This window comes from Notolepis coatsorum (genome assembly GCF_963971535.1).
Source record: "Notolepis coatsorum genome assembly, chromosome: 15".
Taxonomy (NCBI): domain Eukaryota; kingdom Metazoa; phylum Chordata; class Actinopteri; order Aulopiformes; family Paralepididae; genus Notolepis; species Notolepis coatsorum.
The window spans coordinates 39,682,556-39,699,424 of record NC_140179.1 but is presented as its reverse complement, the minus strand read 5'-3'; the positions used below and the strand labels follow the sequence as shown (position 1 = coordinate 39,699,424).

At 43.1% G+C, this 16,869-nt stretch overlaps 1 protein-coding gene across 1 annotated transcript in view; it reads right to left on the bottom strand.

The window, feature by feature from the left end:
• Window positions 1-365: 365 nt before the first annotated feature.
• LOC311242020 (uncharacterized protein) overlaps window positions 366-16,869 on the bottom strand; it is a gene marked incomplete at its 3' end in the record, with an annotated part of 85,849 nt that continues 69,345 nt past the window's right edge. Inside the window, exons 8-10 of the mRNA XM_084330976.1 lie at window positions 14,340-14,435; window positions 14,124-14,234; window positions 366-509 (exon numbers count right to left, since the gene is read on the bottom strand). Of these exons, the coding sequence (XP_084187102.1) occupies window positions 366-509; window positions 14,124-14,234; window positions 14,340-14,435 (351 nt within the window). The remainder of the gene's footprint in view (window positions 510-14,123; window positions 14,235-14,339; window positions 14,436-16,869) is intronic.

Here is a 16,869-nt window from a genome sequence, read left to right as displayed (position 1 = left end):
ACTAAGGCCTTAATTATTGATAAACAAATTTAAGACTTTTTAAGGATCCGCGGATACCCTGTATTTTTTGTAGTTTGACCTAAATAATAACTGATTTGATCTCTATATAATCTCACTGAGTGTCTTATTATCTAACCATATTGTACACACCTCTTGTATTCTCCATAGTGTGTTTATCTTGATCTTTACACATCTCTGAAGTCAGTTTATATGCAAGTGTTGACAGGATGGTGTCTGACGGGAAGAAGAACTGATCTGATGAACAGAAAGATGTGGTGTTAGTGACACAATTCTGTTTAAGAGAACTAATAGTACTGGTGTTGCTTCTGAATGAAAGACAGTAAAGAATAATTTAACAGGAAAACTTAAATAAGAAAAAGGTTCTTACTTTTTGTCATCGTTTTATGCTGTCTGTGATGCTGCAGAAGCATCTTCAGATCTTCAGGGTCTGAGACAAACTGCTGACCTTCATCTGAGTCCAGGAGAACGGTGGAGGAACTGGACGCTATCTGAAAAAGATGGAACGATGTCATCACTGACTTAATCCTCTTTATTCTAAGTGAGATTTACGCAAAGGAACACATCAATAGAACAGACTAACAACATCTAATTTAGTAGTCTTAGATGAACATAGGTGTCAACTCTACAGATTGAAAATAGCAACACAATAACAGAGCTATGTCAAATGTTTAAGGTCTTTGATTGGAAGATCACAGGGTCACAATCATTTCCAGTGGGGTTGAAAATGTCTTGAAGAGTAGAATGGTAATACATCTGTTGAAAACGACAGCCTCCAACAGATGGTCTTCCAGATATACTTTATTAATAGATGCGTTTGTTAATTAATTTCAATAATATGCCTTATTCTATGCACACTGCCAGCCAGCCTTTATGCAACAGAGATGCTCTTTCAATTTGTTACTTTTAAGTGTTCTTGTTCACTTTCAATTTGCAAAAAGATCAAATTTAACACAAACTGTTCCAAAGATATTTAATATTTTCACACCACCAACAAAGTACTGGGTCCGTTGTCTCTTATTCTAAATGGATTTGGTGACAGCTGTATTTTCTACCCGTGTCCTCTCCGACAATTGAGCCCGAACGAAAAATAACAATAGGTACATACTAGAAATAAGCTTTTGAATAAATTCCAATCGCTCTCTCTATATATAGTATAAGCAGGGCGCCGCTAGGGGCGTGCGAGCAGTGCGGCCACACAAGGCCTCGCGAGAAGAGAAGATATATATATATATAATATCTTTTTTTTAATAAAAATAAATAGAATGTTAACAATCACTTTCCATCACAGACCTAAAATCTAGTTTTGCTTACATGCTTATATATTTCACATTAGACACGTTTGTAGAATAGTGTTCCAGGCTCTGCAGATATACTATTGGTTTCATTCAATGACACGTTTACTTTTGTGCAAAGCATCGTGGGAGGACAACACTAGGGGGAGCTGGTTGGCGTCGGTCTGGTAGTCGATAGAGAGATGTGAAGAAGACCGCTATTATCCACGAGGGGAGGGGGTACAGGTACAGGGTCTATTCGGCGCTATCCACGGGAGCAAGCGAATGTCTTGGCCAAGAGCATCCTACTTTTGAAAACCAAATGTGCAGCATCGGAGCAGAAGAAATAACGCTGCGTGCCGTAAGCTTATCAATACAAAGTATAGTGATTAGGTTATGCCAAGACGAAGAGGACGTTCGGCAGATGGACTGAAGATGAAAGTTGTTGCGTGTTATAACGTTCAGTCGGGCTAGCCATGTCGGCTAGTAGCTTAGTGTAAAGTGTCACAGCCAACTAAGTGACACTGGGTAGTATGACATCCTGATCTTATATATGATTATGGGGAATGTCTGTAGATTCTTCCTGGACAATGGAATAGAAACACGTTATGTGTGGACACATGTTGAGTGCCACAGAACAACAGTGACCCTTTCTTGAAATTGACATTCCTGTTTGTTCTTTTATAACCAGTATATTCTTTATACACTTTAAAACTAAAACTCTGGTTGGAAGACAGTGATTGTGTGAATCTAACCTATTTTTAATATGCTTCAGTATTCAATTATATGCTTCTGCGTAGAGAAGAATGATTTGCTTGGTCTGTACAGATGCATCTGTCTCCCTACCTCCACATGAGCCTGCAGTAGGGAGTTAACCATAAGAATGCAACCTTGCCAGGCAGGGCCTCTTCCCGGAGCTCTCCGGCCGGCAGACGCATGGTTGACCGGTTAACCCTTTGTGGGGTCTGAATGAGATGAAAAGTGAAGGGACTTTCCACAGCAGAGACAAAGAGAGTCTGTTCCAGCAAAAACGTTACATTTTTTTTTTGATTTGATATTTTTTATTTTCGTGTCTTACATACAGATGTATGCCCAGCCCATATGGGCTTACAAGACACATAACAATAAGTATATAATAATATACTTTACCAATTACTTAACAAATGACATAGACCAAGATGGCCATAAAAAAAATACAAGAAAATACAATAAAACGTAATATAACACAAGCTGTACTCAATGTAAATAAACAGAAAAACAAGGTGAATTCAAATACAATTATATAGGATACAGTGTGTTTTGTCTCAGGTGCCATGCCTTCTCCAAAAATCCTGCAAAACCGAAGATGTCCTCCACAAAAAAACAACTCAACATACAGCTCTCAGACTGCCAAAACAAATCTGGGTTTACAATTTGAATTTTTTCAAATAAAGCCCTCCTCAAAGTGGTGTACAAAGGGCAATAAAAAACAAAATGATATTCATCCTCCACCACTCCCAGATCACACAGAACACACAACCGCTCCTCCTCAGGTTTACCCTGGAATCTACCCACTTCCACAGCCAATGGCAGGGTGCCAGACCTCAACTGGGCACACAGAGACCTCCGTCTTCTCTTTAAGTTTAACATTACATAAGGTTCAGTAAAATACTCATTTTTAATTGCAATATATTTTCTAAGTTTAGGTTTTTTCAAAATCTCCACCTTCCACTTATCCTGATGGATTACGTTACAATTACTTTTCAAGTTACGGCCTAGTGGAGTAGGATGGGAGGAGAGCCAGTCCCCACGTACCGTGCATTGACTGGCTGGTGAAATGACATCACAGTGACAGCGCTGTATTTGGACCAATAAGCAAAGAGATCTGGGGCCCTTTATAAAGGCCAACTGGCCAGATCACGGGCAGATTTTGAGACTTTTTGGAGGGATAGGAAGATGGTGCTTGCAGACACCGGGCACAAGCCGTGCCAGATGAGATGTTTTGTTTTATACTTCTTTTAACTAAATTGGAAATTTTCCAATGAAGTCTCTTTTGTAACTTGCCTTTTCTAATTAAAAATACTTCTTTATAAATATATCTTTTTGTATCCATTCTTCTGACCAGACGGACGGGTAAGCATCGAAATGTTGTTTGCATTGTAACTCCACCCTTTGCGTTCTGATTTATGATGTAAAGACTTTAGAAACCAGCCGACAACCACGCGGTCCCGTAATGTTCCTGATTAATGATGTAAAAACTTTAGAAGTGTGGCTTTATCCATACGGAGGCCTAAGGAGAAACATGTATATGTATACTAAAGGTGGGTTCTGTATAAATGTGATTATCAAGTAAAGCCATACAGTGGTAATACGTGAAACCGAATAAGTTAAATGGATATCCTATGAATAGGAAAAGTCCTTCTCAGTGCAAAATAGAATAAATATACTCCGCAACTCCAATCAATCAACCGCATGACTGGAGAGGACGGAGGAGTGCATGTGTGGGCCTGGGTCGATTGGGTTTAACCCCTGCAGTTTGTAGACGCATTGAGTCCTAGACATCACAGACGTCGCAGGACGCTGCTTGAAGTTGAGATGCGGACCAATGAGTTATGGGGTTATCAATCTGACCTAGGCTTATGCCGGCACTTATCATGGCGTCCCTGGCGTTGGGCATTTATACTAACTGAATAGGTGCTAACGGCCAAAAATTCATTACAGATTTGACAAAAAATTTAAGTAGAAAGCTCTACTGGCGACTCGAGTGGAAGGCTCTACTCGGGGATATCACAAATGAATAGAAAACTCTATCTTTGTGATTAAAGCAACGTTTACTCACAACTAAAGGGTAACGTAATGTTTATAGAGCTCTGGGGGGAGTTACAAGTGCAACATAATTTCGTGCTTTGCCCACAGGAAGTGAACTGGCCCTAGCCAGACGAGAGCTAACTAGCCACAAGTTCACTGAATGTTCACTGGATGGCTACCTAGCCCAAAGCTATGTGAAGCGCAGCCAAAACGGCCGTTCACAGAAAGGCGAACTGGATGGCTACCTAGCCCAAAGCTATGTGAAGCGCAGCCAAAACGGCCGTTCACAGAAAGGCGAACTGGATGGCTACCTAGCCCAAAGCTATGTGAAGCGCAGCCAAAACGGCCATTCACAGAAAGGCGAACTGGATGGCTACCTAGCCCAAAGCTATGTGAAGCGCAGCCAAAACGGCCGTTCACAGAAAGGCGAACTGGATGGCTACCTAGCCCAAAGCTATGTGAAGCGCAGCCAAAACGGCCGTTCACAGAAAGGCGAACTGGATGGCTACCTAGCCCAAAGCTATGTGAAGCGCAGCCAAAACGGCCGTTCACAGAAAGGCGAACTGGATGGCTACCTAGCCCAAAGCTATGTGAAGCGCAGCCAAAACGGCCGTTCACAGAAAGGCGACCTGGATGGCTACCTAGCCCAAAGCTATGTGAAGCGCAGCCAAAACGGCCGTTCACAGAAAGGCGAACTGGATGGCTACCTAGCCCAAAGCTATGTGAAGCGCAGCCAAAACGGCCGTTCACAGAAAGGCGACCTGGATGGCTACCTAGCCCAAAGCTACGTGAAGCGCAGCCAAAACGGCCGTTCACAGAAAGGCGAACTGGATGGCTACCTAGCCCAAAGCTATGTGAAGCGCAGCCAAAACGGCCGTTCATAGAAAGGCGACCTGGATGGCTACCTAGCCCAAAGCTATGTGAAGCGCAGCCAAAACGGCCGTTCACAGAAAAGGCCTCAATGGCGCAACGGATGGAAAGAGGAGTAAGGACCCCCGGTCAAGATCCAGGGGATAACATGGTGGAGAGACTGATCCCACAGGTGCGAGACGGGAGCATGTCTCTCAGTGTTGCAGCCGAATCAGTCATGAATGGAACACCTATGCAGGGATCATGCTTACTGCTTGAAAAGCTATTCGGAGGAGTCCCAGGGGGTAACCTACTGGCAGCCCGATGCGCAGCATGGTCACAAGACCAGTTACGTATCGAGTGTATGCTGTATGACCAAGTCAAAATGCTATCTGACAAAAGGGGCCTCCCAGGAGCTTCCCCCGAAAACAACCAAGGAGAGAACAAGGAAAAAGGATCCTTCCGGCATCGAATACCTCTCTGCAGACAACTGGGGGGCATTAACCCCAGAACAGCAAGCAGAGACGAGGGCAAGAAGGGAGGAATCCAAATCCCGGAAGAAGAATTACCTATACCTACCTCCAGACGAGTGGGCCGCATTAACCCCAGAACAGCAAGCAGAAAGGAAGGCAACAAGGGAGGAATTCAAATCCCGGAAGCAGAGATAAGGGAGAAATTACCTTCTGGGGCCCTGACACATGACACTCAAGCAAGTGCAAACTGCACTTGACATACAGCTCATCTGTCAAGAGGAATAATATAAAGTGTTATTGTCATTTAGGAAGAAACATGACATAGAATACTACATGCATTTTGTATATATTCTAAGTATAATATGTAAAGATGTCCGTCCTTGCTCTAAACCCAGAGTAAAGTAAAGTGAATTTGTAATCTATTTCATTCAGAAGGGATTTCCTGACAGCAACCATTTGGTGAGTTAGCACCCTACCAGCCATATCAGCTGCATGAGATGTACACTCACCAGCGCCCATGGGCAAAAAATTTAGACTCTGCAAACTCTCATCAAGCTTAGCACCTTGACGCGGGGGGACAGAGCGAGCATCAGGGTCTCTGTATCCGACGGGCCTATCAGATTTGTGGGGACTTGGAAGCCTCAGCACACAGGACGCTGTGGTGCTTAGGCGGCCAAGTCACTGGTTTATAGGTCTGTCAAAACGGATTGGAGGTTCCGGGGCTAAGAACATGAGTTCAAGTGAGTTGGGCTTTATACTATTTAAATAGGTATCAAAAGCCGAAAGAATATGAACCGAAATGACTGCTGTCAGGTGCCTCTGGAGTAGAATTAATTACAGATTTGAAAAAACCAAACGTAGAAGGTTCTACTCAAAGAAAGAATCACACTTAAAGTATATTTTTGTGATTGCAGTGAAAGATCACTCATGACTAAAAAGTTACGTAATGTTTTCTTACAGTCAAAAACGTAGAAGGTTCTACTCAAAGAAAGAATCACACTTAAAGTATATTTTTGTGATTGCAGTGAAAGATCACTCATGATCACTCATGATCTGACAAGAACAAGTTACAGGTTGAAAAAACCCTCAGCTCGGAACTAGGCAGAATCTGCATATGGCTCGCTGATAACAAACTATCATTACACATGGGCAAAACAGAGTCCATTCTCTTCGGTTCAAATAACAAACTCAGCAAGACCGACGGCTTCTCAGTTACAGTGGGTGACAATATTGTCACAAGGAAAGATGAAATTACCTACCTGGGTTCCATCCTAGAGGCTAATCTCTCCTGTGACAAAATGGCATCCAATGTAATAAAAAAAGTCAACCAACGAACTCGATTCTTGTACCGGATCTCCTCTCTGGTAAACAAGAATACCCTGAAGACTCTGGCAGGAGCACTCATTCAGGGGTACTACGACTATGCTTGCACCTCATGGTACCAAAGCACCTCAAAGGCGCTAAAAACAAAATTACAAACATCTCAAAACAAACTGGTCAGACTACTGCTTGACCTTACTCCTAGAACCCACCTCACCCCTGCCCACTTTGACAACCTAGGATGGCTTAGAGTAGACGACAGAGTACAGCAACTTGCAATGGGCCTGGTCTACAAGATACACTACACGACCAAGGTACCCATGTACATGTCAAAATACTTCCCAAAGGTCAGTGAATACCACGATCACAACACCAGAGGGAGCTCCACAAATCATGTTAAACCCAGATTCGGCTCAAATAAGGGACTAAACACGTTTCGCAATTATGCCACATCAATGTGGAACGCCCTACCCAAAGCTGTAAAGGAATGTGGATCACTACCCACTTTCAAAACCTCTCTCAAGGGACACCTACGGGAGACTGCAATTCAACACTGGCCCCTGTAAATATCCTAACCCAACCCCCTCCAATGTACAGTCATTTACCTAGTATGGTTTTGTCAATAGTCCAATGTACAATTTTGTTTGTTTGTACAGTGTCTCCCCCCCCCCCTCAATGTACAGTTTTGCTTGTATATACAGTGTGCCCCCCCCCCCCAACCACCTCCAATGTAGATGACCCAGTATGGTTGTCAATATCCCAGTGTACCCAACCCCCCCCCACCCAACCTCCTCCAATGTACAGTTTCTACGTCAAATGTATATACTCCCTTTTCCTGACTCCTTCTGTATCACAAACAGTACTGTATTTGCAAATCTGGTATGTCATAAATGTATAGATGTAGCAGTACTGACTATCTGTATGTCATGTATGTCATATATGTCCAGATGAATTGAAAATGGGGGACCCTGATGTAAACAAGACGAAAGTCTTTCTCTGGTCTGCATCCCCTTAACAATTGTGTGTATTGAGCTGTACTGTATTGTACCCATTCTGCAATCTGTTAATAAAGTTTTCAATCAATCAATCAAACGTAATGTTTTCTTACAGTCAAAAACGTAGAAGGTTCTACTCAAAGAAAGAATCACACTTAAAGTATATTTTTGTGATTGCAGTGAAAGATCACTCATGACTAAAAAGTTACGTAATGTTTTCTTACAGTCAAAAACGTAGAAGGTTCTACTCAAAGAAAGAATCACACTTAAAGTATATTTTTGTGATTGCAGTGAAAGATCACTCATGACTAAAAAGTTACGTAATGTTTTCTTACAGTCAAAAACGTAGAAGGTTCTACTCAAAGAAAGAATCACACTTAAAGTATATTTTTGTGATTGCAGTGAAAGATCACTCATGACTAAAAAGTTACGTAATGTTTTCTTACAGTCAAAAATGTAGAAGGTTCTACTCAAAGAAAGAATCACACTTAAAGTATATTTTTGTGATTGCAGTGAAAGATCACTCATGACTAAAAAGTTACGTAGTGTTTTCTTACAGTCAAAAACGTAGAAGGTTCTACTCAAAGAAAGAATCACACTTAAAGTATATTTTTGTGATTGCAGTGAAAGATCACTCATGACTAAAAAGTTACGTAATGTTTTCTTACAGTCAAAAACGTAGAAGGTTCTACTCAAAGAAAGAATCACACTTAAAGTATATTTTTGTGATTGCAGTGAAAGATCACTCATGACTAAAAAGTTACGTAATGTTTTCTTACAGTCAAAAATGTAGAAGGTTCTACTCAAAGAAAGAATCACACTTAAAGTATATTTTTGTGATTGCAGTGAAAGATCACTCATGACTAAAAAGTTACGTAATGTTTTCTTACAGTCAAAAACGTAGAAGGTTCTACTCAAAGAAAGAATCACACTTAAAGTATATTTTTGTGATTGCAGTGAAAGATCACTCATGACTAAAAAGTTACGTAATGTTTTTTTACAGTCAAAAACGTAGAAGGTTCTACTCAAAGAAAGAATCACACTTAAAGTATATTTTTGTGATTGCAGTGAAAGATCACTCATGACTAAAAAGTTACGTAATGTTTTCTTACAGTCAAAAATGTAGAAGGTTCTACTCAAAGAAAGAATCACACGTAAAGTATATTTTTGTGATTGCAGTGAAAGATCACTCATGACTAAAAAGTTACGTAATGTTTTCTTACAGTCAAAAACGTAGAAGGTTCTACTCAAAGAAAGAATCACACTTAAAGTATATTTTTGTGATTGCAGTGAAAGATCACTCATGACTAAAAAGTTACGTAATGTTTACTTACAGTCGAAACCTAAGTAGAAAAATAGGTACCAGGTCACCTGAACTAGAAATAACCTAATGTTTACTTAAAATCAGAATAAGTCCTGCATAAGTCCTGCTACTGTGACGGAAGTGGAACCGGCGTAATAATACAGGCTGGTGTTATCAGCAGGAGCTGAGTCTATAAGAGGCTACATAGCCTGAATCTACAAGCTGGCTAACTAGCCGGAGCTAATACCAGACATAAACAGTAACTAACTACCCAGTCTGGACCGAGACAAGCACAACACAGGGTAGACCCCCTGTGCAAGAAGGAAGTGGACGGAAACAACAGTCCGAAAGGTCTGTGAACAATGTGCGCTGGTAAGGGGGACAAAACCTGAACCAGTGCCATCGAGACGAATAGCAGTGTCTGAGAGCAGGACTGAAACTACTGGAGGAAGCGGGTGTAATGGCCCAATACTCTGTACCCTACCAGCCCGATACGAACGGGGTGGCAGAGAGAGCTGTACGCAATATGAAGGATCAGATGATCAAAGTGAATAAGTTGCGATCCTGGAAAGAACCGACCTCCCTCCTTAGGATACACCAAGGAGACCGACAGTACAGTTCGGACCGGAAGGATCAGAACCTGCCCTATTTCGGGCCAGGAGCATTCTTAGACGGGGGGGGGGGGGGAGAGGTCCCCCGGAGTCAGCGGACGACGCAGCGAATGGCAAGAAGGAATATACTGACTCAGGTCAGAACTCGGAAATGGAGGAAGACCGGGATAGGTCAAGCTCCAGAGCATCCTCAAGGTCCTCATCTAGACCTCCCAGACCTCCCAGACCTCCTAGACCTCCCAGACCTCCTAGACCTCCTAGACCGGACGGAGAGACATCGGCCTGGACCCAGGTTACAGGGCGACGAGAGCCCTGAATGGACCTGAAAGAGAGAAAAGAAATGAGTCCTCTGTGGACTGTATCTGTGATGTCCTGCGAGGCCTACGGACAGGGTAGACCCCCCTCCCGTGGGGTCGCCCGAGAAGTGACAATTCAACCTACCTCAAACTATGGGAGAGATCCAAGAGGTCAGAGGGGGTGACCCCAAGATGACCAAGATGACCAAGGTGACCACACGATGACCACCAGGTGTTGTCTTCAGGTGCGTTGGCCGGGAACAACAGATGCAAGTCTTCCCGCCGGATACCAAGCAACAACGTGACCCCTATCCTGTCGAGCCGTCCAGCCAGGGAACAACAGATGCAAGTCTTCCCGCCGGCTACCAGGGTAACAGGGAACCAAGATGGCAGAGGGGGTGTGGAGAGTCACAGCCACGTGACCCCACAATCGCCATCTCGTCCCCCAGTACAGACGCTATTAAGACAATGGAAAATGACCGACCAGGATGACAGAGGGGGTGTAAAGTGTCACAGCCAACTAAGTGACACTGGGTAGTATGACATCCTGATCTTATATATGATTATGGGGAATGTCTGTAGATTCTTCCTGGACAATGGAATAGAAACACGTTATGTGTGGACACATGTTGAGTGCCACAGAACAGTGACCCTTCTTGAAATTGACATTCCTGTTTGTTCTTTTATAACCAGTATATTCTTTATACACTTTAAAACTAAAACTCTGGTTGGAAGACAGTGATTGTGTGAATCTAACCTATTTTTAATATGCTTCAGTATTCAATTATATGCTTCTGCGTAGAGAAGAATGATTTGCTTGGTCTGTACAGATGCATCTGTCTCCCTACCTCCACATGAGCCTGCAGTAGGGAGTTAACCATAAGAATGCGACCTTGCCAGGCAGGGCCTCTTCCCGGAGCTCTCCGGCCGGCAGACGCATGGTTGACCGGTTAACCCTTTGTGGGGTCTGAATGAGATGAAAAGTGAAGGGACTTTCCACAACAGAGACAAAGGGAGTCTGTTCCAGCAAAAATGTTACAATTACTTTTCAAGTTACGGCCTAGTAGAGTAGGATGGGAGGAGAGCCAGTCCCCACGTACCGTGCATTGACTGGCTGGTGAAATGACATCACAGTGACAGCGCTGTATTTGGACCAATAAGCAAAGAGATCTGGGGCCCTTTATAAAGGCCAACTGGCCAGATCACAGGCAGATTTTGAGACTTTTTGGAGGGATAGGAAGATGGTGCTTGCAGACACCGGGCACAAGCCGTGCCAGATGAGATGTTTTGTTTTATACTTCTTTTAACTAAATTGGAAATTTTCCAATGAAGTCTCTTTTGTAACTTGCCTTTTCTAATTAAAAATACTTCTTTATAAATATATCTTTTTGTATCCATTCTTCTGACCAGACGGACGGGTAAGCATCGAAATGTTGTTTGCATTGTAACTCCACCCTTTGCGTTCTGATTTATGATGTAAAGACTTTAGAAACCAGCCGACAACCACGCGGTCCCGTAATGTTCCTGATTAATGATGTAAAAACTTTAGAAGTGTGGCTTTATCCATACGGAGGCCTAAGGAGAAACATGTATATGTATATGTATACTAAAGGTGGGTTCTGTATAAATGTGATTATCAAGTAAAGCCATACAGTGGTAATACGTGAAACCAAATAAGTTAAATGGATATCCTATGAATAGGAAAAGTCCTTCTCAGTGCAAAATAGAATAAATATACTCCGCAACTCCAATCAATCAACCGCATGACTGGAGAGGACGGAGGAGTGCATGTGTGGGCCTGGGTCGATTGGGTTTAACCCCTGCAGTTTGTAGACGCATTGAGTCCTAGACATCACAGACGTCGCAGGACGCTGCTTGAAGTTGAGATGCGGACCAATGAGTTATGGGGTTATCAATCTGACCTAGGCTTATGCCGGCACTTATCACTTAGCTAAAGGCAGGGACAGCTAACTAGCGTTAGCTAACCTTATCGTTAGCTACGTTATCGCCGAGTGCTAATGTGTGGCAGATAAACTAGGAACAGACTCCCAAGTTCATCCCAACGGGGGGGGACAATATCATGGGACTTGTGAACTTTTGTCAGCTCCACGGTTTACTCACTCACTCACTCTCTCTCTCTCACACTGTCACTCTCACTCGGTGTGTTGCATCATGCAGCTTTTACAAGTTGCTCTTTGGGAACATTTCACACTGTGCTCGTGCAGTTTGTGACGTGTGTACTAAGCTTATAGAGTTCGATTCAAATACGGCAAAACTGCAAATCTGCATGTCGTGCTTGAAAAATTAACCTGGCTTTAAGCTTGTTTATCAGGTTCCAGGGGTGTTTTATGCATTTTCCCTGTTACTGCCAGGTGTACGACTGGACAGGTGCATTGCCACTAAGGGTGCTTTCACACCAGAGCTGTTATGGTGCGGACTATCGGACCAGAGTTCGTTTTCTTGGATAGTCCGCTTTTTTTTGGGTGGTGTGAATGCTCAGTCGAACTCTGGTGCGGACCAAACACACAAACTCTGGTCCGCCTGAAAACGTAGGTCTCGGTTCGCTTCATCGGACCAAACGCGGACCAAATATAGGAAGTGACTCACGACTCTCACGAGCAGAGCGCTAAATTACTACCTAACCAATCAGATCTGCGATATGAGGTAGCGTCACGAGCAGAGCAATGTGTGTGGACAAGAGGCGGATTGCTACGTTTACTGTAGGGAGGGGCTTTTAGACCCATGTTATTTTTTTGCTTCGAAAAGAGGGACATCCTCTCAATATGCGGGATGCGGGACATTCGGTCAAATGGTGGAACTGGAGTCAGACAGGGCTCGCAGTCACACACACACACACGCGGGCAAAAAAACCTCCTCACCGGTCAACCTCACCAGCGCTTCAGTGCAATCAAACCGAGAGACCGTCCGCTCCCCGACTCTCTCTCCGCTACACTCCTCCCGCTGAGTCTACTACACACACACGATAGGGCTCGTATTCACATACACACATTTTCACTCTGTTGTGTCCAATAGATGAGCGCCCTTTTCGACCACGTGACATTGTTCAGAAAGTTTGGTGCACTTGACAAATTGCAATGTGAATGCAGACTAACCGAATGAAGAATGCAACAATGTTGCAACTTCACCCCCAGAATCGCACAGAGTCCACCAAAACTATATGTGAAAGCGCCATAAGCCTCGGGCAGCGCTATTATTTATGAATACGTTGACTGTATCATATGCCCAGCGCTATTATTTAAGAATACGTTGACTGTATGCACACATTTTTTTTCTTGTTAATTAATAAAATATAAAAAATTGTTTTACCTTTAGGGAGGGGCTCGCGTTTAAATCTCGCACAGAGCCTTGCATTTCTCCCAGACGGCACTGAGTATAAGTATATAAACTAGTGCTGTCAGGCGATTACAAAAATGCATCTAATTAATTACAGGATTTGTAATTAATTAATCGCATTTTAATCACATAACCATTTTAGGCCTGATATTCGATATTCTATAATCATATTTCAAATTGCATGTGTCCGGATGGCAGAATTCAGTACTGTATCTACAAAACCTTCTGTTTAATCAATTTTAGCATAGTGTTATTCACAGTCAAAGATAAACAAAAAAAAGTTTAATTGATATTCTCATTTGGTTCATTACAATTTACTCAAGCCTAGTAACAGACAGTATTTCTGACACTGGGAATACATTCCCTGAGATCCATAGATGTCCCTAGAATCGGATACCAAGAACATGCAAATGGACCATATTAAAAAAAGTTTGTAAATGTGTATTCTACGTTCTTATGGAATGAATGAGATACAAAAATATTTAAATTAAATAAAAAAATAAATGTTTTAATAAATTTTTTGTTACCGTAATTTTCACAACGCGATAATTTGCTGTGTAATTAGTTAATCTAATTTAACGCGATAAACTGACAGCCCTAATATAAACATTATACACTGTGTTATCTTTATTTTAAGGGTAAATATGTTTTGCGGCTCCAGATGAATTTTATTTTGTGCAGGAGGGGGGAAAATGGCTCTTTCGATAGTAAAGGTTGCCGACCCCTGAACTAGTGGAATGGTATTTGGTTCCTGCATAACTTTACCTGTGAAACGTCTGGTCTTTGGTTCCTGTAGTACTTTACCTGTGAAACGTCTGGTCTTTAGTTCCTGAATAACGTTACCTGTGAAAAACTTGGCACTGGCAAGAACTCCTCCAGTCTGGACAGGAACTCCCACACCAGGATTTGTAATGTTGTGTCAAAACAGGCATCATACTGGACTGGGAATACATCCTTCATAAAAATAAACAAATAATAAAAGACATATTTAGTTTGTGTTTTCCTCTTTGCAATATATCAAGTACCAAGGTTTGTGGGAATAATGTTGCAGCAACAAACCTTGAAAAAGTCTTTCCTTCCAGATGGATTATCAAGCAAAGTTTGGACCAGCTCTACAAACGCTTGCTTTGAAATCTCCACCTTTTCTTCTAGGTCCTGTCATGAATCATAAACACCTCATTACATGAACACCAATATTTTATTTTGAGTGGTCCCTAAAGAAAAAACAATGGTCCTCATTCTCGAATGGACATACGTGAAAGTTACCAAGGAATTCCTTCGTAATACAATTTACGAACTTATTCGGCATTCTCGAACGGCTTTGTATTGTAAATTCGTTGTTGGATTTACAAACTCTAAAAGGCAGTCGTAAGTCGGACAGTTTCATTTTTAACAGCTTTCTTTGGGAGAAATCCTTGGGGATTGTGTCACTTCGATTCTAAATATGACAATATTTGTATCATTAACAATCACGTTTTATATATAGTCATGACTCAACGAACCATGTCCAAAAATAAATAAATAAGAACTGAACCCAATCGCGTGGATGTAGCTATAATGGAATAGACCAGGGGTTCCCAAACGTTTTCAGCTCGAGACCCAAAAGAGAAATTTGGTGTTTACCCGGGACCCAAACTTACAAAAATACATCATGAATTGCCATAACATACATTTATAAACTACTGATAAAGAAGTTTATCAGTTTATTAACTCCTTTCTATTTCTCACCCCTTTTTCAACTCTCCATTTCTTACCCCCTCCCTCCGTCGCTCAACCTTAAACCCCAACATTGAGCAACATTCTGATAATTTTTTTTAATTGGTGACCTAATAAAAACGGGTCCGCGACCCTAAGTTTGGGAAACGCTGGAATAGACCATTCATATTCCTCTTGTTTTCTATGATATTATTTATTGTTGGTTTTATTTATTTATTACATTGCTTAGTGCGCACATCTAAGAGCCAGTGGAGAAACGGCTTGGTGATGATGCATAAGGCAGATGCACTCAGCACTCACACACACTAACAGTTGGGTTAGCCCCAAAGAGGTAAAGATACTTTCTCGTTCATGCTCGCCGGACCTGGAACATCTGTCCATTCAATGTCGCCCGTTTTATCTCCCCGGAGAATTCACCGCCATAATCATGACAGCGATGTACATTCCACCACAAGCGGATACCGCCAGGGCCATGGCCGATCTGCGGGACCATTTGGACAAACACCAGATCAAACACCCAGACGCAGCCATGATCATAGCCGGCAATTTCAACCAGGCGAATCTGAAGAAAGTGATGCCAAACTTCTTCCAGCACATCTCTTGCACCACCAGGGGAGGAAATATGCTTGATCATTGTTACACCCCGTTTAGAACCGGTTACAAGGCAGTACTGGCCCCTCCATTAGCTGGTTCAACGAGCACATCTGATCATGACGCCATCTTGCTTTTCCCGGCCTACCGGCAGAGATCACGTGACGCTATCGTGTCACGTGAGGTAAAGAAGTGGTCTGACCAATCAGAGGCCACGCTAAAGGACGCACTGGATGACGTCGACTGGCAGATGTTTCGGTCGAGCTCCAGTGACGTCAGTGAGTTCACTCAGGTTTTTGTGAGTTTTATAACAACACTAGCAGATAGCATTGTACCCACGAAGAAGGTTCGGGTCTTCCCAAACCAGAAACCGTGGGTTGACAATACTATCCGAGTGGCCCTGAATGCTCGCACCGCTGCTTATAACACGGGCAGAGTGTCAGGAAATATGGATGAGTATAAGGCTAGTCTATACTCTGCGCAAGGCCGTAAAGCTTGCTAAGAGGACATACACTGGCAAGATGGAGGCACAAATGGCCCAGAACGACACAAGAGGTTTATGGCGAGGACTACGGACGATAACTGACTACAAAGTCAGTGCCCCCTCAATCGGGAGTGCCGACGCCTCTCGTGGATTAACTCAACTCCTTTTACACGCGGTTCGGTGCAAACAGTGGCGACGCTAGCTCACCGGCTAACGACGGCACTGACGCGCCGGCCGTCGTGGAGGGCTGGGGGGGCATCCGCGGGGACACACACACACTATCATTGACGGAAAACAGTGTGAGAAGAGCATTTATGAGGGTGAACACCAGGAAAGCGGCAGGCCCGGATGGGATAACCAGCTAGCCACAGTGTTCACCACCATATTCAATCTATCCCTGGCTGAGTCCGTGGTACCCGCCTCCTTCAAAATGTCCACTATAATCCCTGTACCAAAAAAATCCTCTCCAGCAGGCCTTAATGACTACAGACCGGTGGCACTCACCTCTGTGGCCATGAAATGTTTTGAGAGGCTGGTTAAGGATTACATTTGTGCCTCCCTTCCCAGTGATATGGACCCTTTGCAATTTGCATACAGGTCAAACAGGTCCACTGACGATGCGGTCTCTCAGGTACTACACAACACCCTCTCTTACCTAGACAGCCAGAAGGGGGGCTATTTGATACTGTTGGGGGGCTATGTGATACTGTTGTTCATTGACTATAGCTCAGCGTTCAACACCATAGTCCCCACCAGACTGGTGGACAAGCTGATTGAGCTGGGTCTGAGCTTCGCTCT